The sequence below is a fragment of the Athene noctua genome, chromosome 4, assembly GCF_965140245.1.
Source record: "Athene noctua chromosome 4, bAthNoc1.hap1.1, whole genome shotgun sequence".
Classification (NCBI taxonomy): domain Eukaryota; kingdom Metazoa; phylum Chordata; class Aves; order Strigiformes; family Strigidae; genus Athene; species Athene noctua.
In genome coordinates, this window is record NC_134040.1 from 43,861,001 (window position 1) to 43,883,450 (window position 22,450).

General features: G+C 40.3%; 1 protein-coding gene across 1 annotated transcript in view; it reads right to left on the reverse strand.

The window, feature by feature from the left end:
• The window catches only part of FAT4 (FAT atypical cadherin 4), a 146,317-nt gene that overhangs the window by 62,571 nt on the left and 61,296 nt on the right, over positions 1–22,450 (reverse strand). The window contains exons 2-4 of the mRNA XM_074904367.1: positions 9,389–9,520; positions 4,805–5,066; positions 1,738–2,088 (exon numbers count right to left, since the gene is read on the reverse strand). Of these exons, the coding sequence (XP_074760468.1) occupies positions 1,738–2,088; positions 4,805–5,066; positions 9,389–9,520 (745 nt within the window). The remainder of the gene's footprint in view (positions 1–1,737; positions 2,089–4,804; positions 5,067–9,388; positions 9,521–22,450) is intronic.

Genomic DNA, 22,450 nt, shown 5'->3' on the forward strand with positions numbered 1-22,450 from the left:
ATAGATCATAACATTTGCTGAAGTTACAGTCCTATGGGGGAACTCAACCTGGCATGATCTTGGAATGAAATTTCTGCCCTATTAATTTTAAATCCAGCCTGTTAGAAAAGTAAGTGTGCCAGAAAATATAAAAGGCAAGATATCTGACTTTTCATTGCATTGTTCCTCAAATACTCATTTGATTTCTTGATAATTGAGTGCATGATGAATGTAAAACGATACGTCAATGCTATGATATAGTTCACGTCCACTGCACACAGATGGAAATTAATATATGAGGTGCAAGAGAAAAGGAAAATAGACCTATAATGGTTAAGTGAAATGAGCTTCCAAAAAGATTTGAAATCAAGCATTGTACTCCTAACAGGAAAATAAGAAATAAAAGAGAAGATAGATTAGACCCAACCCATTTTTCTACAGGTCTGAAGGAACAATCCCCTCCCTGGATACTCATGATGCAAGGACAAGTTCCTCCTTCAATTTATAGTTAGTTTACATAAAATAAAAGTTTCAACAAGAGTGGTGAAAAAAAGATCCATGCAAGAATAGTCAATGTCACCAAGTTAAAATTTGTGACTTGTTGGCTTATTTTCTGGAATCTCTTCTTGCTCGTTTTCTCAGTTTGATTTCAAAAACAGCTGCACCATTTTTACCATGGAAAGTTCTATCCATCAGCATAAAATTTATGTTCCCACAAAAATGTTTGAGTTCAACAACTCAACATTTCAGGAGGAAGAACTGCTTTACTGAATAATCTTGATCAGCTCAGTCATTTTAGGTGCACAGACTGGGATTCCTTGAAGCATATAGGTGCATTGCGCTTGAAGCCCACATTTCAGCGTAAGACATTTCTATGGGCTTTGCTGATCCAGTGTCAAGTTGAGAGGAGACAAGATTGCTTAACATGTCACAAAAATATCCTTCACCTGTAAAGTCACTGTGAGTGTTATGAATAATTTTGTATTAAGTCACACTGACTAATGCCTGTGGACACTTAAGAAAATGCAGTACGCTATGGAATGATTTTTATGTATTTTATGGCCATGTTCTATAATTAATTCGTTCTTGGACATAAAATGTATGGCAAAATGACTAAGCAAGCTATAAAGATTCTATCTTTTACACTCCGATACATTAACACCTTCTAGATGCCATAAATAATCCCAATATTAAAGCTTATTTTAATGGGAAATTTTCTCATGATATCATTTAATCAGTTTTTTATCCTCCACTATCAATACCCTGTAGATGACAATTTTTTTCACAATACACTTAAAAGTTAGAGTACATATAAGACAAGAGCAGATGATGTCTCTCATTGCCAGAACCTCATTTAGAATATGTAATAAACTTTAAGAAAAAAAAACAATCTGAAGGAACATTTAGGTCTAATTTAAATGTGCAACATAAGCACCAGGGGGGGAAATCATGGTGTTCAACGGCTGTAACATGCTCTAGGTAAAATACAGCTCTGCAACTCATTTCCACAGCAGCAGTTAAAAAGCAGTATTTGACTGCATTTTTAATTTATCACAAATAAGGAAGAAACCACCTGCTTAAACCTAATGTGAAATATGAGAAAAATTACTTCTATTTACACAGCATGCAGTGAATTTAAGCATACGATGGTATCCTAAAGATAGCCCTAATTTGCCCTTTCTATTACATCTTCTAATATGTGGCTAAGGTGAAATACATATTTATCATCAGAGATACAGGACATGGGGAAACACCTACCATCATCCATATCAGTGACACTGAAGTTGAGAATAGCAGATCCTGGAGACAGATTCTCCATCAAAGATGTGCTGTATGAGGTCGTGCTGAACACTGGTGGGTTGTCGTTGATGTCCAGTATATTGAAGTACACTCTGATGGTAGTGAATTGACCTCCCCCATCTTCCGCCCGGATGGTAAGAATGTAATACTGCTGTACTTCATAGTCCAGCGAGCGAGTCAGGTTGAAGACTCCAGTAACGGGGTTCAGGAAGAAGATACCCTCTTCATCATCTTCACTTACGGTGTACGTGATTTCCCCGTTGATACCGGAGTCATCATCAGTGGCTAGAATGGCTGCCACTAAAGAACCTGCACAGCACAACAGGACCGCAAAATCAGTCACTTGCAAAAGGCAGATCACTGGTGTGGTCAGAGCCAGCTCCCCATCAGGCAGCTCTGTAGGATAAGGGGTATCCTCTGGTAGAAATTCAGGCCTCAATATCGCATGACTAACTACTATGAAAGGCTTTTCAAAGCTGAAAGGAACAGTACTCAGTATGATGTTTACTTTAAAGGGCTACTAAAAACCCCAAGAAATGGCCAGGAATATATGGTTTTATCTTTAACTGGGAAGATGTCCAGAGTAGGTATCAGCTGAGGAAAAAATACCTTTCCTCCTGATAGGTATTTTCTGTCTACGCCTCAAAGGACCCTCTCCACCCCCAGACAAATGAGAGTTCTGAAACCTAGATATTTCTTTCTAAATGCAGAAACCTAAATGTCAGTACATACCAAATATCCCAGCTCTGCTTTTTGAAAAAGTGCCTTCACAGGGTAACTGCGGTTAGGAAACTGGAAACCTTATAGGGGTCTGTTCTTCACTGTTTTCTGAAACTCAACTCCTTGTGAATTTGTGCCATTGTTTTCATTTCTGCATAGCTGCGTTTGCAAGACTGACCTATCTTATTAAAGTTTGGAAATTAAGTGTCACTTTTTAGTATTTGGAACACTAATTATAATTAGGATCAACTCATTTCCAAGAAAATAAATCATTTAATTTCTTTTCCATGGAACCAGATGAATTACATGCATTGCAGCAGAGTTAACTATTTTCGAGCAATGTGACAATGAAAACTGCTTATCATCAGAATGAAGAATAGTGCTACAACTTCCTTTAATTATAGAATCATAGAATGGTTTGGGTTGGAAGGGACCTTAAAGATCATCTAGTTCCAACCCCCTGCCATGGGCAGAGTCACCTTCCACCAGCCCAGGTTGCTCCAAGCCCCGTCCAACCCGGCCTGGAGCACTGCCAGGGAGGGGGCAGCCACAGCTGCTCTGGGAAACCTGTGCCAGTGTTCCACCACCCTCCAGCTGAACAGGCTGGTATCTTTTACATCCATTTGATTACCTCACACTTTGACATTTCTGATTGCATGTTAACTGGTGAAGAGGGCTGTCCCGAAGCTGGATGGACATTATCAGCCCTCCCATGAGTCTGCAGCATGGCGGGGTCAGGGAAGCTCAGTAGAGAACCTCACTGAGGCCCAGGGAAGCTAAATTCCCAATCCCAGCTGCCAGACTGCAAGGAGAATGGGAATTATTCTCTGGGATAGAGTGAGGAGCTCCAAAAGGGAAACCTAGCAGCACTTCCCCTCCGGATGAGACTGCCAGCTGCTCTGGGACCACTGGAGAATGAAACAGGAGAAGCTGCAGCACCTGAAGTACAAAATCAGCCTGTTCCTTCCTTCAGCATCCATCACTGCTCAGCCAAGTGTAAGGCACAAATGTATACTCCACCAATAAGTAAAGAGAGAAGCCTCGTCTTAATGTGGAGGGAATTATGCTCACCATTTCCTGGGTTGTTCCTGCTAAAACAGACTGAGCCTCAAGACTCTGAGTAACAAGAGAGAAAAGCATAGCTGGGGATCAGCAACCAAACCACCCTGTCATATGCAGATGTCTCAGTTACTTCCAGATCAGATTCCTGAGGTGCAGCTGATTGCACTGTAATCCCTTAAGGCAAAACACCACTGAATTTTGGGACTGTGTGGGACAGAGTGCAAAAGTTGGAGGCATGGGTGTAATCTTGGTTGTCCCTGTCTGAGCCTCACACACTTACAAGTCAAAGCCCTAATAAAAGCTTGAAAGCTATCACCATGTCATTTGCATCTCCATTGTTTATTCATGTCTTAGAACAAGCTTCTAAGATGCTTCAGTTACTAATACTACTACTACTACCACCAGCTGATACTGCTTTTATAAAATACTGGAAACTCTATTGTAATATTAATTTCTCCTCTGCAGACATATAATATAGCACAGTTTTTGAATGCTTTGGTCAAAATATTTTCTAGCTTACGACCTAACTTTTAAACATCAAACCACTCTTGCATATGAAACTAGCTTTCAAAGGAGAAAACAACAATTTAAGACATTGGCAATCATATTTAGGAACCAGAAATAATTATCAAGAGGTTAGATTTTCTACAAAAACCTTGTCAAAAACAGAAGTCAAAGATAAGATCAAGGAAATATGATGTTAGGGTTAGTAATTAAGTGCATGTAAGGAATATTATTAAGGAATCGGTGTATTATTGGCTGCTCAATGATCACCCATTCTGTGATCCTCCACATGATGAATTAAGTACTGTAAGTCATATTCACTGAAGACAGCTCAGTAAATCAGTACTAGCATCACCATTACACCTTCATGATAGGTTATACTGTTTGTATCCTGTAAATTGTTGTTCCAGCTCCTTTTCCATTTGCTATTTTTTAAGTAGTCACTCTCAGAGGCTTCAATTGAGATACAGGCATCATTCCTATTCCATATCTAGGATTTATTTAAGTGGCAATCATTTCACCATTTCCCATTGAAAAGAAATTTGACCTCACTAGTGGTACATATTTCCTAGCAAGCACACTTTCGGCATGATGTCATACCTTCCATTTCTCCACCCTATTCGATAGACACCTTCAGCCCTATCCAAGACAGACAGGTCTACTTCCCCCTCCCCCTCAAATCCCTATTGATCGAGAAAAAAAAAAAATTCAGTCTATTTCAGGGCCATTTCCCTTTTACCTGGAGTGGCATCTTCTGGGATGTCGAAGGAATACACTGGCTTGGAGAATTTGGGGATATGGTCATTAACATCACTAACAGTGATGTTTATTCTCATGTCTGAGGACTGCAGGCCGTCATCAGCACGAACCAGCAAGGAGTACTTGGAGCGGCGCTCCCGGTCCAGGCGCTTGGTGGCTATCAGGTCTCCTGACTCGGGGTCAATGTGGAAGCTATCATCCGCACCACTAATAATAGTGTATGTGACGAGGGCATTGGCTCCCTAAGTAAAACCAGAAGTGGTCAAATCAAGTTATTTGCCAGGAAAACCACATCATAATTTTCAGTAAGACAAGAATCGTTCCAGTAACTGCACTTGGCAAATATTTTTCAGAAGTTTCCTTTAATAAACAGCCTTCCTTCCCAATCCCTGCTTCAGTCCCCCAGTAAAGATGCATACGCACACATTTTATGAGACGTGAAATGACAGGATTACCCAGAGTTTTGATCCAATTTTCATAAAAGGATTGCATCCAGTCAATACCTTAAAGCTCTGATACTTTTTTTAATTTCAAGACAGCATCACTGAGCAGTGTAACGTCTTTCCTCTTAACAGGGATCACTGTTTATTCTTCTTGCTTTAAATTTAAAGGTTAAATTAAATCCCTGACAGTGAGATCAGCTCTGCCTTCCTCACTCTCTGGAGGTGGGATGGAGGAAAGAGGAGAGGGAGGGAGGCAAGGAAGGAGGAGCAGGGGTGGCCACCTGGCAGCTCCACCAGCCAGCACGCAGGGCAAGAGCTGCAGCCCCTGCTCAGGAGAAACTCATGGGAGCTGTACGTGCAGCAGCCCCTCAAAGGCCAGTTTCTGCATGGAAATACGTTTACTGCTGTAAATAAACAGCCCCAAAGTGACAAATCATGTCTCATTAAAATCACAGTTCTGATCTCTTGGGTTGTGCTGGAAGGCAAAAGCATTTTCTTTTGGGTCAAACAAAGTATCTCATTCATCTTTAGAAATAAAAAGAATTCATACGGACTTTGAGCATTTTGGTTAAAAAGAAAATTAAGGAAAAGCAATGTTACATAGAAAAATGATCACCTTTCACCCCCCCTTAAAGGTTGAAATTAAAGCTTAGGAAAAAAATATGGAAAATTCCATTAAAAAAATATTGATACAGTATGTTTTGCCTCAGCTCTACCCTGTCACAAACACTGAGAAAAGCCACCTGCATCCAGTCTGTATCATTGATTATTGACAAGAAAACTGATCTGCCATATAGGTCTTAGCTCTAAGGTTTCCTAGAAAAAGGGATGCTACCTGAGCTCTGTTTTCATCCACCTCGTGGGAATGGATTGTGCAGTGTGATTCTGCAGCCAGAGGGTGGCCCAGGGTCTACAAGTGGCTGGCTATAGCGTGCAGCACCAGCTTGGTGACTGCCATTGGTCTTTAAGGGAAAACAGAGAGACCTAAGATCCTGTGGTCATGTCCTTCTTTTCCCAAGACAGGCTTAAGGGCACTGAAGGTTTGGTAACATCCAACATCAGACACAAGTATCTATAACCTGTGTGCTGACCACACCTGGCAATGCCTTTTGGTGGGCAAACAGATGTTTACCATGCCCTTCCTCGGTGCCAGGCCAGAGTTCAGCTTTCACCGAATCATAGAATGCGTTGGGTTGAAATGGACTTTAAAGGTCATCTAGTCCAACCCCCCCTTGCCATGGGCAGGGACACCTTCCACCAGACCAGGTTGCTCAAAGCCCTATCCAACCCAGCCTGGAACACTGCCACAGCTGCTCTGGGCAACATGGTCCAGTGCCTCATTACCCTCGCAGGAAAGAAATTCTTCCTTATATCTATCTAATCTGAATTTACCCTCTGTCAGTTTTAAACTGTTACCCCTTGACCTTTCACTACACCCCCTGATAAAGAGTCTCTCCCGAGCTTTCCTTTAAGTACTAGAAGGCAGCTTGCACAGCTGAAACCTGCCACTGGCACACGAGTGGCATTTCTGTGGTGAACAACAGATTAAAGAGATCAGGGAGAAAGAAATTCTATAGATGTTTCAAACACTCTTGCCTAAAAAAGCAGATTAACAGAGATAAGCACCCGCTCGTGTATGCGAGATGAGAGACAAGCATGACCTTATGAGAGCACCTCGTGCCAAACATTTTCTCTGGAACGTTATTTCAAAGAGTCAGACTGAGCTAACCGATAACATGAAATTTAGAAAGAAAACAAGCTTGTATAGGTGCCCAGCCCTGAAGAGCTGCATGCAGTGCTTCAGTGTACACAGCATCTGTGTGCTCAGGTGTACCTGGGAGACATCACATGCCTTCCTCCAATTGTGTGGCTTAGCAAAAACATCTGATGAGAATTTAAGATTTCAGAGGTGACCTCACTCTTCACTGCTTGTTTGACTAGCCAGTGTTCTCCTAATAGAGCGCAGCTAAAACTGCATCCACATGTGACACTGCTTTAATCAAAGTAGTAACTTTACACAAGTTAGGTGAGAAGCAAAACAAAATACAGATAGAAAAACCTATCAAAAAGCTGCATGGAAATTTCCCATTGACAACTGACTTTTAAAAGTTGCAAAGTGATAGAAGCTGTTGTAATTTTTAAAGCCTTTGGTATACCACCGCACCTAGAAAATGTCTTTACATCTTTTCTCAGATCTCTACAATGTCCTTATTAAAACAGACAAGGGTTTCAAATTTGCAGCCTTCATACTACCATTTAAAAATATTTGTAAGAGGGGTTCTTGTACACCGCAGCCATGAGTTTTAAGAGTTCTTTCACTCTTCTGAAGTTAAAACTTTTGATTCTGGAAGCATCTCTGCATGTAGAAAAGGCAGCATGCTGTTTTACTAAGCTGCATATATAGGTTGCACATGCAAACAAAGAAGCCAGAAAACTATAATGTCACAGGAAGGAATATTATATGAAAAACCAAGGAATATTCACTGTGGCCTCAATTTCAAAGTGGGAGGTGGGTGCAGGGGGAAAGAAAAATAAAAGGTAAGCATCTCAGCCCTAAACTGCACGTTGCTAAAACACCTTAGAGTCTTTGTAAGGGCTTGAGTTACAAATGTTCTGGTAGGGAAACTGAAATAATCCCTTTTTATAAAAAGATTGATTGATTTCTGTTTAAGGTAACAAATCAGTTCCCACTGGATTCAGTGCTTCAGAATGGATAACATATTAGAAGCAGTTTAAGAATGATCAAAAAGAGGCTGGAGCATAATATATTGCTATAATCTTAGATATCTGCCGTATCACAGTAGAGAGTGGTAGTTCAATATTTACTTCTTCCTAATCTGAAGACAAATAGTTAAGAGTTTTTGTTACAGATATGCACCTTTCCAAAATCCTAATTTTTGTCTGTATGTCAGGCTGCTACCAGAAAATAAAAGGAAGAACAAAAAGTTTGTCATCACATTTGTACCATTCTTGGGGGTGTTCCAGTGGTTCCCTCTGTAGCAGTAAGATTAAATATATCAATTAACAATCACAGGACAACTAACCACGCTAACATAAAAAAGGCCGGCAATACAATTCTCTTGAGGAGGTTGAATTACCATATTATTCGAATGAAAGAATTGCTCATTGTTGTCAAGTGTAACTCTATATTTTAATGACAACATATACATGCTCATATTCACTTTTTAGGCCTTTTTCCCAGTGGAAAGTATCAGTTCACGTGAATGAAACAATATGATTAACATTCTCATAACTTACTTTCCAAGAGAAATGAATACATCAAATTATACGTGGATATATTTGCCTGATGCATATAACAAGATTGCAGTATCCCTCACTAGGCTAACTGGTCAACTATTTAACATCAGTTGCTCACAGGCTTTTGGTAATTTTTTAATAGTTCCTTAGTTACAGCATCCTCACAGTCATGAATCTAAGTGGGCATAACTACTAGCAAACAGGTTCACGTACAGAGCACATATTTTAGCATTATTTCTTTCCCCTGTTTTTGGTGAAATAAAACCTGCTTTAGGAAAGGATAATATTGATATTAAGTAGTTCTCGTCAAAGCTCAAGCAGGCATTATCAAAAGTTTTCTTGTTCTCCAAGGCTTGCTTCACATTCATTTTACTGTACACTTTGAAATTGGGTTCAACTAGAACATCTCTGCTTCAAAGTTAGTTTAGATCTCAAGCTATAGTCTTAAACTGAATGTCAGTAAATCTTTATCACAAGCTGAGCAGTCCAGCACCTTCACCATGTCATCAGGTATGGTATATGATGAGACTGATAACAACAAGACCATCTAAAATCAAATTGTGTGCCATTTTTTGCCATGAGTGGAACTGTTCATTAAGAGATGTTAGAAAAGCATTAACTCATTATATCCAAACCGATGAGCAACCTTCAAGTAACGGAGTATTTGTCCCGCTTCCTCGTGTGTTTGCCTCTATGTGACTCCATGATACTGAACACAGTTTTGTGAATGGGCCAAACGCAATTTAAAGCATGACCACAATGACTCTCAAGGCCAAGCTCTCACATAGGGAACAGGTAAAAACAAATATTTCCAGAATAGCATTTTTTAGTACAGATATTCCAATACAAACCCATGCTCCTACCTCATCAGCATCCATGGCTGTCAGCTGCAATATTTTAGATCCGTCTCCTATATTCTCTTCTACAGTCAGATCAAGCATATCTGTGGGGAATACTGGTGGGTTGTCGTTGATATCCTGAAGTGTTATTTCCACCTGTAAAAAGCAGGCATCAGAAAAAGCTGTGTGAGCACTGTGAGTTAGATGCTGACTGGATCTAAATGTTACAAATCACACAATTCTGAAAAAAAAATATCAGGTAAATTGTTCTTAATCACATGAATCAGAACATTCCCAAATCACACCAACAACAGGAAAAGCCCCTCCGGATATTAAAATTCCACATTGTTATAAAATACTCATAGGAAAGCCTCTAACATAAATAAAGTTAATTTGACTTGTTGATAGCAACTGATTTTAAATGGTCCTAGTCTAGTTTATATTGGAAAAGATCCACCGATAGATTGTCATTGTAATCCTCAAAGTCAGCCCCTGGAGGATAGCTGCCAAGTCCTGGGGCAGGAGATCATTCAACCATTAAATGCTGCCTGACATAAAGATGAGGTGGTGCAAAATTCTCTCTGAAATGTTTATATATTGGCAACTCTCCGTTCCGAGGGAGGAAAAACCATCCATGCACTGTATTTTTATTTTTTAAAATGTTTTTCTCTCTCTCAAAGCTCTCCACTAACTGCAAACATAAACGTTACTTTAGAAGCACCCACTAGCATCTACTTTTCTTGCCTATGCACACCTAAACAAATGTTCTTTTCACATGTAATATTTGTATGTTTTTCCAAGTAGTAATGATCACAGAGTCATAGAATGGTTTGAGTTGGAAGGGACCTTAAAGATCATCTAGTTCATACCCCCCTGCCATGGGCACCTTCCGCTAGACCAGGTTGTTCAAAGCCCCATCCGACCCGGCACCTCAATAATTTCTGAATAGTTGTTGTGTGTTATTTACATCTAGTTTTTCAAAAGCAAGATTTCTGCCGTGCTGATGCTAATTCAAAAAGATGCAGTTTTCCCTTGTTGCCATGTACAGTATGAAACATTCCAAAAAAGAAAGAGAGGACACAGCTGTTTGCCATTTATCATGAAAAAAAGGGCTTGTTTTGGACCCAAAATACTAAATGGCCGAACTCTGAAGACCCACTAATGAGAAAACTGAGCAGCTGAAGGAAGTCTGTCTTTATTGCTCACCAAGGAACAGAGAAAGGTAGATAGGGCTGTGCCACAAGAAGGGAGGCAAAGGTATGGATGACTTTAAGAAGATACCTAGATTGACAGACAAAATACTATTTACACTGTAGTACCTGTCATGCCATTATCCACAAGGGATCTCCCTGCACTTAATTGAAAATATATGGGTTAGGCTGCTCTGGATGTAATCAACACAGACATTTCTGGTGATCTAAAGTCTACGTTTTCTACTATTTCAACTGCCATAATACTTTCTTTTTTCATTCTGCTTTCACACAGGCCACCAATTGTCAAGACATTCTGACTTGATCACCAGGACGGTCTCAAAGAGAAGCACTTTAATGACAGAGTCATGACTGTGCTCACAGAACAACTGAATTCCCCAGGCTCACTCACTGCATCTTTCCCCAAGCTCTCAGTGGCTGTACCCTAGGGTCATCAGTCCTTTGTGGGCCTCCTGAGACCACATCCTGAAGAATGTTCCATTCTTCTGTCCTCCCAAAGGCAACTGCTTCAGAAACCCTAACATTTCCACCAGTGCTAGACTTCATGATGGAATGGATTTGGTGTGTCGTGCTACTGTCCTTCATCAAAGGTCCCCAAAAACATAAATTGCTGTAGACATGTAAATATTCTGAGATTATATTTGATCCTAACACATATGTCTCTTCCATCTCAGAGGATGCTTCTGATGCAGAGCAGGCTGTAAGGAGCTCGGCTGTTTCCCTGATAAACATTTTTCCTCCAACAGGATTTCTTCAGAGAGTGGAGAGATCTAGACCATTGTGAACATTATGGCTACATTAGTCTCTGGTCAGTATATTTGCAACACAGGGAGACACCTTCCACCTGTGGGGTTCTAAGCCATCCTCAGTCACTTCAAGTAAGTTAGCTTTTTTCTTTTAATTATTTTTTTCAGTTTGTGTTGAATATTTATGCCCACAGTAGGCTACTGTCAGTGTCAGCATGGCAGAACTTTTCCACAGCATTAAAGAGAAATTAAGTGTCTTAAAAAGCAGAGGAAATATTACATTAATATTGTAGATATATATGCTGAAACTGCAGACAAAGTACTGGTCCTATAGGCCCTACGTGGCCTTTTATAGAAGGCCATTATTTATATCATATTTAATTCCTTTGACCATTCACAAATGGTACATAAAACACTTAATTGCCTGAGACAGATTAACCCAGGAGGTTTTATCGTCAAATTTAAATCCCCAACAAGAGAAACACAAGCAGCGCTGACCGGGGCATCACAAGTAATGATCTGACAACTAACCAGACACAAACTTTCAAAGAATAAAACAGCCTATGTTGGTTTTCACGGTGAGTGCTGCATCTGGGTGACAATTAATCACAGAAATGGGAGAGACTCAGTAGAAATGACAGTTGAAGGACTTTGCCAGCTATCCCTTCAAGCAGGTCCTACTTTCTGAACTGGCACAGCAAACTGTGTATGCTCTTCTGCTCAAAGTATAGCATTTCCCCAGATATGGTTTCAAGGTAAAGCAGCTGCGCGGCTCAGCAATTTATTTATTCATACCATTTATGTCATGTACAGCTAATGTTTCAGCTGCAGGCGACATTTCACCACCAGAACCCATTTTCATGATGAGAGATTGCCCTTTGTAAAAAATCATATGAAAAATATATGACAACTTCTGGGGTTTTGGGTTAAGAGCTGTGCATTGCCTACAGCTTGCATAATGTAAAATAGTCAGAGATCAAGAATACAGATGGCTAAGTTTTGTGGAACAAAAAATAATTATAAAGTCAGATTCTGGACAACTGAAAAAAAGGAGAATAATAGCAGAAGTAATTTTATCCTGAAAAAACAGCTCACAAGTAAACAAAGACACTGTATTTTATACCAAAGAGATGTTTTAGATGGTGGAAAAATAAGAAATTCTCAAATAAGGAAATTTTTGGAAAGAAACCACAGTGTTTTTAAAGAACATTTACACCATGATTTAGTATTTATCCACAGGTTTAAATAATGCATATTGCTTCATAATTCACTGTTGGCCAAGTCTAATGAGCATCCCTATGTAAAGCTACCTTTTTACTTCTGCTATAACTTATTACTTCAGCTTATACACCGTAGTGCAAACCTAAGGAATAAGATCCTGGGATGTGCCCGTTTGCAGAAATTTCACTCAAGTAATACATGTCTGAGAAAGACTTGGGAAAAACCTTCATATTTTTCCCAAAACAAAACAGTCTGTTAAGTTTTATGCCAATGCCTCATTTAAGAAAATAAATAAACTGAATGAGTTCATGTATAAATTGAATGTTCAGTCTTCTATTCAGAAGTTCATAAATTAATTTCAGAAGTTCTGACCCCAAGCAGAAGCTCACAGGACAACCACAACCACAAGGTCTTTCATTGCCACAAGGCACTGGAAGATTTCAGCATGTCTTATCACATCTTTACTGGTGAGGAAAAAAAGAAAATTCATAAAGCTTTAATCAAACATCTAAACTGTCTCCCCAACCAACTGCCTCTGTCTTTCTAATCCCACATTACATTCGCATAAAGATATCAGTGTGTGTCACTTAGACTCCTGAAATACACAGTTTGATTAATATCATATGCTACCAATTAATAATTATTTGCAATTCTTCCTCAGACTGAATGAAGACAAGATGAGATGTTCATGACAGTATTACCAACCATCTGTACTGTGGGTATCATGTTCAGAAGAGTCTACAGAACATGTGCTGTGCTCTCAGCTTGCACCGATGGCAAAACACTCACCAGCAACTACAGCGAATACAAGAATAAATATCTAGGAAACCAAAGGCCTCAAACCCTAAAATATCACAGAATCATGTAGGTTGGAAAAGACCTTGAAGATCATCTAGCCCAATTATTAGCCTAACACTGACCATTCTCAACTACACCATAACCCTCAGCGCTATGTTGACCCAACTCTTAAACCCCTCCAGGGATGGGGACTCCACCACCTCCCTGGGCAGCCCATTCCAACGCCCAACAACCCCTTCTGGAAAGAAATGCTTCCTAATATCCAGTCTAAACCTGCCCTGGTGCAATTTGAGGCCATTACCTCTTGTCCTATTGCTTATTACTTGGTTAAAGAGGCTCATCCCCAGCTGTCTGCACCCTCCTTTCAGGTAGCTGTAGAGGGCGATGAGGTCTCCCCTCAGCCTCCTCTTCTCCAGACTAAACCCCCCCAGTTCCCTCAGCCGCTCCCCGTACGACCTGTGCTCCAGACCCTGCACCAGCTCCGTTGCCCTTCTCTGGACACGCTCGAGTCATTCAATGTCCTTTTTGTAGTGAGGGGCCCAAAACTGAACACAGGAATCGAGGGGCGGCCTCACCAGTGCTGAGTACAGGGTAAGATCCCTTCCCTGTCCCTGCTGGCCACGCTATTGCTGACACAAGCCAGGATGCCATTGGCCTTCTTGACCACCTGGGCACACTGCTGGCTCCTGTTCAGCCAGCTGTCAATCAACACCCTCAGGTCCCTCTCTAACTGACAGCTCTCCAGCCAGTCCTCCCCAAGCCTGTAGCGCTGCTGGGGGTTGTTGTGGCCCAAGGGCAGCCCCCGGCATTTGGCCTCATTGAAACTCCTCCAGTTGGCCTCAGCCCATGGCTCCAGCCTGTCCAGGTCTCTCTGCAGAGCCTCCCTACCCTCGAGCAGATCAACACTCCCGCCCAACTGGGTGTCATCTGCAAACTGACTGAGGGTGCACTCGATCCCCTCGTCTAGATCATCAATAAAGATGTTAAACAGGAGTGGCCCCAAAACCGAGCCCTGGGGGACACCACTCGTGACCGGCCCCCAACTGGATTTAACTCCGTTCACCACAACTCTTTGGGCCCGGCCATCCTGCCAGTTTTTTGCCCAGCGAACCATATGCCCATCCAAGCCATGAGCAGGTAGTTTCGCCGGGAGAATGCTGTGGGAAACAGTGTCAAAGGCACCATTTACACAAAGGTGTAAAGTCAAGGTGGACAACATCCACAGCCTTTCCCTCATCCAATAAGCAGGTCACCCTGTCATAGAAGGAGATCAGGTTTGTCAGGCAGGACCTGCCTTTCATAAACCCATGCTGACTGGGCCTCAACATCTGGTTGTCCCTCATGTGTTGTGTGATGGTACTCAGGATGAGCTGCTCCATCAGCTGCCTGGGCACCGAAGTCAAGCTGACAGGCCTGTAATTTCCTGGATCATCCTTCCAACCCTTCTTACATTCAGAACCTCCCGGTCAGCCAGGACTGCTGGTAAATGATGGAAAGCGGTTTGATGAGCACCCCAGCCAGCTCCTTCAGCACCCTCGGGTGCATCCCATCCGGTCCCATAGACTTGTGTGTGTCTGTGTGATGCAGCAGGTCACTGACTGTCTCCTGGATTGTGGGGGGTCATTCTCCCAGTCTCTGTCTTCTGGCCGAGGAGGCTGGATTCCCTCAGTACAACTAGTCTTGCTATTAAAGGCTGAGGAAAAGGCATTAAGCACCTCAGCCTTTTCCTCATCGCTCACTGCCATGTTTCCTCCTGAGTCTGCCACAGGAAGAAAAAAATGCAGCTTAAGGGATTTGTGCAAACCTTGGTTCCTGGAACAGGAAGGAACCATTAGTTGATGCTTGTATGACTGCAGGAAGCAATGTGCCCAGGCTACATGGAAAGAGATAACCACCACCCCCGTCTCCAAATCTGTCCAACATGGGCAGTATTCTTGCCTGACCTCAAACCCATCAGTCAGAGTGACTCTGGAAAGCAAGCCAGGAACACAAACCAGTCACGTGAGAGCTTTCCTTACTCTGCCTGAACTACTGCACTATGGCCAGTCTCTGACCAAACAGTTTCACAACTTTCCATCTGACAAATCCTCAGTTCCCACTTGTATCAACAGTACCTTTATTATAGGACTTAGAACTTCTTACTGTCTCTCAGAGGACTCAAACATAAAAAAATACAGCAGCAGCACAGGTAGTGAAGCACGTTTGCCCACACGTTTGTACCTTTTAACCCTTCAATCTGCTCTCTTTGGTGGTCCAGGAGCTTATGTGGGCATTGCTCCTCTGAACAGCCTTGAATTTCTACAGAAGCCATGGGAACTTAAATAGTCAAAGACACTTCTAAATCTGCTAAGACTGTGATGGAAAAACGATGAATAGATTCAAAATATCACCTTGCCTTATTTGTTCAAGAGGAGATGAAAAAATCAGAAAGCTTTGTTCTATTCACATGCATGTGTGTGTAAATCTCCACAAAATTACTCTACTTTTGTACAAATTCTAGTATAATGCTTTTCCCTCACACATTTAATGTGTCCAGAAAAAAAGACTAAAAATTAATGCTTTCCCTCACAGTTTATTCTGCAGAAAAATGTGTTGCTTATTTACCATGCCTTATAAAATAAACACATAATTTTACATATCAATTTCTATGCAAACTATCTTTGGGTAGGTTTATTTATTCTGTTTGGTTGTGTGTTTGTTTTATGTTTGATTCAACCTATATTAAACTAAAATGCAAAAATACAGACATGCAACTAATCACAGAGATTAGCAAAAGTAGCGAGTCAAACAATACCACAAATTTCCTCATGTCTGAATCAAGTTTCTCATTCTGCAGTCTTAATAACATTCCCACAATAATGCCATGCCCCTGCCACTATTACAGATGGTCAACCCATCCTCATCTACGGCAATTTGATTGCTGCAGCCTGCTGTTGTTGACATTTTCAAAGCAGAGGGAGTATTAATTACCTTGATCTTGTTAAGATGCTTATTTGCTGTTCAAATTAGTCTCTTGTGGTTATTCTCCCAAACCAAATTCAGAACAGATTTAGGCAAGGCAGCACTCATCTCAAACAGTTTTGCCTGAATTTACTGTAAATGTAGATGTAAGGAAATAAGAGTTCTTTTCCCTATTCAGACAAATCTCAAGTCTTAGCAGATATAAAGAATCATACCAGGACCTCACCTCATAAAGAATACAGTGTATCTTTAAGCATTTAGGGCATGAACCTGAACACAGGAAGTCACTGGGAAATTCTCAGCTGTTTGAAAATGTTGACTTGACTTTGAAGAAAGTAGAAAATACCCTCTTTGAATTAACTGATAGCATTTATGAGGCGTCTATGTGAAACAGTCTCTTTACAAAGAGTGATGCTGCAGTGTAAAGTCTTCAATAGGTTCACACTTTGTACATGGTTTTGAAAACAGTTTAGTCTGGGGGGACAAAGAGAAACTCAATTATGATGGAAATAAAGAAAAAAAAGGTTTTTTGGTTAACCAAAATTAATAAGAGTTTGCATTTGAATAATCTATTCTTATGCTTATTAAAAAATGTTGAATTAAGAAAATTTGCTGAAAGATGGTTTCATTTCTTAGAGCAAAAGAACCAATCCACTTCAAAAATACTAGTACCCAGGACAATTATTACTGTACAGGCTAGACAAATTCCATCTCAACATAAGAAGCTTAACATCAGTTTTATACTGGAATGAGAAATTATTTTAGTGACCAAACTTACTGGGTTTATGAGCTACAAAGGTATGTGAAATAAAACATTGCACTGGAAGGCCATGTGCCAAATTCTATCTGATTGTAACACCTTCTATAAACCAGTGGGCTCATTTGGCCAAAACCTATCCCTGTTTTATTACACTTATTAACATTTATTTTTCTTTTATTTCAAGGTGAGCAGGGTTTATAGACAAAATGCTTTTCTAAAGTTCTTCCATCTATCGAGTGAAAATGAGAGGAAAAAAAGATGCCACAGGAAACTTGAATGAGCTCATGTGGCAGCAGCAAGTTTCACTGGGAGTCTCAGTGAAATGTATGCAGTAATTCTTGCTTGCAGGCACCCTATCTACGTTACACACGCTCGATCAGAGATCTATAGATAGAACACAGTCTAAGAAGAAAGGAACTGCCAGATGTCTCACATGTTTGATACTTCTACAAACACTACAGCTATTTGATTAAAGATCAAACAGAGTGGAAAGGCAGCAGCTTTTATTTCAATTTATACATTGTTGAGTCATTCTTCTTCCCCTTGCTTGCTGCCATGATGTTCACTGCCTCTCTCAAGAGATACTATCTAATAATCTACAGGCAGCACTGGCACACATCACCCTGAAGACTTTTGTTTATGCTTAAGCCATTATACAATCCATCATATTAAAAAAATTAAGTTTATTCCTCTTTGCTGGAGACCATGGCAGTGCGTTATCAATTTTAACAGAATAAAAGTGAAAGGATTCTATTACCCATCCCTTGGTAAATATTCTAAATAAGAGTATTCATGATGATAAAAGAGAAAAATTCAACTGTTAACTTACCACATCCATGTAACTAACTGAAAAGCCTGGCCAACACTAGTCATTTTTTTCCTGCCTCCATCATTTTGACCTTTTTGTTCATCCAGCAAACTGTGCTCCACTAATCCCCAAAAAACACACATGTATGTTTAGATTCCTTTTTTTATTGAGGTGAGTAATCATATTGGCTACTCACATCAGTGAAGTTATAGTTATACTAAGTGTTTGCAGGACCAGTGTGTGTGTGTTTCCTTCGAACTGTGAAGGTAAGGGAACAGAAAGATTAAGTATCAGAGTACAGTCAAGTAAAATGCATTTCAAGAAAGAAAAAAAAGAAAAATCTTTTTTTTAAAAAAAAAAAAATCTTGATATTTCTAGAAAATCTCTAAAATAATGTTTCTAATAATGATAAAACCCCATAGGCTATCCTGAACCAGTTTCCCACTAAAATACTGGGAAGCTTTAAATATGGAGGCAAAAAATAAACACTTATGTTCTAAAATTACTTCAATAACCATTAATAGCAGAACTCAGGAAGGTGGAAAACCTGAACTACAAGCTATGAATATTTACAATTTCCACAACAAGATGGAAAGCCCATTTATAAAGAAAATGTCTTGGGATGAGGCAATAGCTTTTGCTTAGACAGAGGCTGAATAAGGCATATGAATATCCCATTTTCCAGAAGGCAAACAATCCCAGGGCATGCTAGTACAATAAAAAATCACATTAGTCTATTGTGCTGCAGGCCAGAAAACCTGTTAAATAGAAATACAAAGTTGTTAAGAATCTCACTATTAACAGTGGGAAAATTGCAGTTGGGGAGAAAATGTGAAAAAAGAACCCCACCTCTAAAAAGGCACTGTTTAGGAAAAAAAAGAAGAGACAAGTTTAAAAGTCCAGGGGCAGCAGCAGTCACTTGACCTTTGAGTTTTGGTGTAACACTTTTGAAAAAAAAATAACTGCAGAGAATGTAATTCAAGCTCCTTCTAGTACATTTCATGAAAAGTCCCTAATTTTAGGTGACAGTGACAAGCACTTAGGCATAAAAGGATGTGTCAGCCATACACTTAGACCTTAGACATTTAGGATCTCTCCACTGAAGAAGACCAAGGCACAAGACTTCAGTGTCTAGCTCAAGAGCACCTTAATGAAAGAGTTGATGTGAAAGCTGTTCCAGGCTTCATGACTGCCCACTCCAACCACCTCAATGCAGATCAAATAGTGATCCAGCAAAAGAAAACGGTTTGAGCCCATCTAGAATAGGGATTATGGCAATACTTCCTTTTCTCTTACAAAATCAGGAATTACTAATGATTACCAACCTTGAAATTGTTTGGAAACTTGTGGCTCAATGCATTTTGTTAACATGCTTAATTTTCTTCATTAAACAAATATGCATGGAAGCATGATTAATAAGATTTATATGCAATGCTAGAATTTCCCAGGTAATTTTAATCTGTGGGCTCCAATTCCAGTATTTTAACACCATGTAATTTCATGGAGTTAAAATCATATTGCACAGTGTAGTAAGGCAATTTGATGTTTCACAACCAACTCACTTTTATAAAGCATTGAAATTTTCTAAAAAATGCTGTGAGATCAGAGTGCTTCCAAAAACTCAGTGATTTAACTGACACTATCAGAAAAATCATAGAATGGTTTGGGTTGGAAGGGACCTTTAAAGGTCATCTAGTCCAACCCCTTCTGCAATGAGTTAGGACATCTTCAACTAGAGCAGGTTGCTCAGAGCCCCATCCAACCTGGCCTTGAATGCTTCCAGGGAGGGGGCATCTACAACCCCTCTGGGCAACCTGTTCCAGTGTTTCACCACCCTCATTGCAAAAAATTTCTTCTTTATATCTAGCCTAAATCAGGTGTAAATCTGCTTTCATAGTTATTTAAAAAGATGTCACTTTCTTGTGTTTTCTCTAACAAATACTCATCTTAAGGCTGCAGAGGAAAGGTGCCACGATTTGTTTCTTCTTTCCTTTTTTTTTTTTTTTGTGTTTTGGGTTTGTGGGCTTTCTTTTTTTGTTGTTTGTTAAGGTGACCACTGGGAGTTGCACTGCCTGGAGTCTTGATTAAATGTTTCACTGCATCCAGAACACTTCATCATGCAGTATAGCCAAAATCTATTATGGCTTGCAAGTGACTCATGCTTTAGCTATGAGAAGACCATAATAAAGAACTTTTTACATAAAAATGCCAAAAAGGTTGGTAATTTAATCTTGATTCTAAGTGGGTATTCAAGGTCTCTGAGTCCAGCTGGTGCTCGCCTGTGCAGACAATAAGGCTTTGTCTGGAAACACGTTACCTACTGTGGTTACATCTAACTTTACAGCAAAGTCCAGATGATACTGTCACTGAAAAGAAATGGCTTGCTCTTGTGAGAGAACTGCAAATGCCACTTTTAGAAGACTTGCAGTATGATATCCTTTCATGCTAGAGGTCCATCAGTACCTGGGCAGAATATTCATTAAAACCAGTGACATAGGAAATGGCATTATGAGCCCATGGGTAAACACATGTGGCTGATAAGTTGTGTCCCTCTACATGCTCAGGGGAGCAGATGAATAAACAACTGAGCAGCACACAGAAATTAACTTCAGAAACTATTTGCAGCACATACTCCTCGCCTGCATACCATACGTCACAGAAAGGGATACAAGCAGTATCCTGACGCAGCCATCAATGAAAACCACTGGGCTCCCCAGACCGACTCCCTCCACTCCCATTCACGTGTTTAGATGTTCTGTCAGGTCACTCCATGCAAAGATTTGTCACAATATTGTGTTGCGCACCCCAGGACACGGGGAAAGGAAGGGTCAGATATTCAAATGCAAGTAAAGATAACAATTCAGCCGTGTTTTAATTACCAATTATTTATTGTTCAGGAGCGTTACAGGCACACAGCCATGACTGACAGCATTTCTATGGCAAAGGTGACTACGTCTGCCAACCCAGCAGAAGGTAACTAGCCAGGACAGCACATTGGTACCTCTGCTACCAGTCCCAAAACACCTGCAAAGGCTCACTGAGGATGGGGTGCAATAACAACAAGTGTGGCTTTGGGGGCTGACTCCATTGTTTGAAAACCCAGAACAGAAAAATATGTTTTTCTAAAGGCAAAGCAAACCACGTTGCCATTCCTACACTTCCTGAAATCAGTATTTTTACATAATTGTTTAAGTGCTACATCATTTATTGCTCTCTACAAAGAAGCACGGTCTCACATGCAACAGAGGGAATTAAGACTGGGTTAAGGAATGCACTACTCAAACCTTGGCTAATTTAAGAAAGCAACAGCATGCCGATTTTAAAACACACATCAAAACATATATAACTGAATACATGGAAACCCGAAATAATACAACTTCACAATAAATGAGAGATAAACATCAAAGTGGTACAAGGAATAAAAATGGTAAGAACTGCCACAAGCAGTCATGTTTTTCCCCCCCTCTTCACCACCAAAACCATAATGAAATACAGGTTACTTTGTCAGTACTGGTAAATGAGTAACATGTGTAGCTCAGACAATATTCATGCAGTTTAAATAAGAGATTGAATCTTCAACTATGTTATTTTGAACTCCATTTCAATAGGACCAACTAACATACTAGGACCTCTCCCAGGTCTGCCCAGAAATGGCAACCCAGTGGGACCAACACATGTTTGGGCTAGCACTAAGTGACCGCTACATGTACTAGAAAGACCACTTTACTACAGCACATATTAAGGGGTGCAATTTCTTCTTGCACTGCCGTCGGGGTGCTGTGCATGGTGAGGAGGGCAGGGAGAGCAGAGGAGCTCCATCTGTCCCTTGAGTGCTGAGTCAGCAGCACTGCTTGGCCACTGCAGGGACCAGAAAAACTCCTCCACCCATCCTTTCACTGCCTACCCACAGATGCTGGGACATGTGCACACATGTGGTCCTATGTCACTTCCCCAAATGAAAGATTTTCTTATAAGAACATTAATTGTCCTGTATCTAACAGTACCTCTAGTTACAAAACCTCTTCCAAATACCTGCCAAACCAATACAAACACTTGGCAAACACTTTCTAGTGAGGTTTTTCTTTTTGGTTTGGGTTATTTTGTTTTGGGTTTTTTTTGTTGGGGTTTGTTGTTTTTTTTTTTTTTTGGTTAAATACTGAAAACATTATACATTTGGGAACCATTTAGTTTATAACTTTGCATTTAATTAAATGTGGTCTACAGCCATGTAATAAGAAATGGATTGAATTGGTAAGAACATTTCTGTCCATGCCAGAAAAAAAAAAGTAGAATAAAACCAGAAAAAGTAAGCATCAGCAGTTCAAAGATGGGAACGTCCCACCTCTAAATTAAATGAATCACCTAATTAAACTTACAGGTGTGACATTTAAGACACATTCAATCATCAGGACAATAGGATAAATCCACTCCATCACTGATGGCTGCCCAAACAGCAGAAGAAAAGCTCTCTACCCAGAGCCATGGTAGAAAAAAACCTGCTATAAACACTTAAGAAATTACAGGGGTTTTTTTCTGTGAGTGGAAGGGAATTAAAGATATAGGACTGATGTTTTGCAGTGT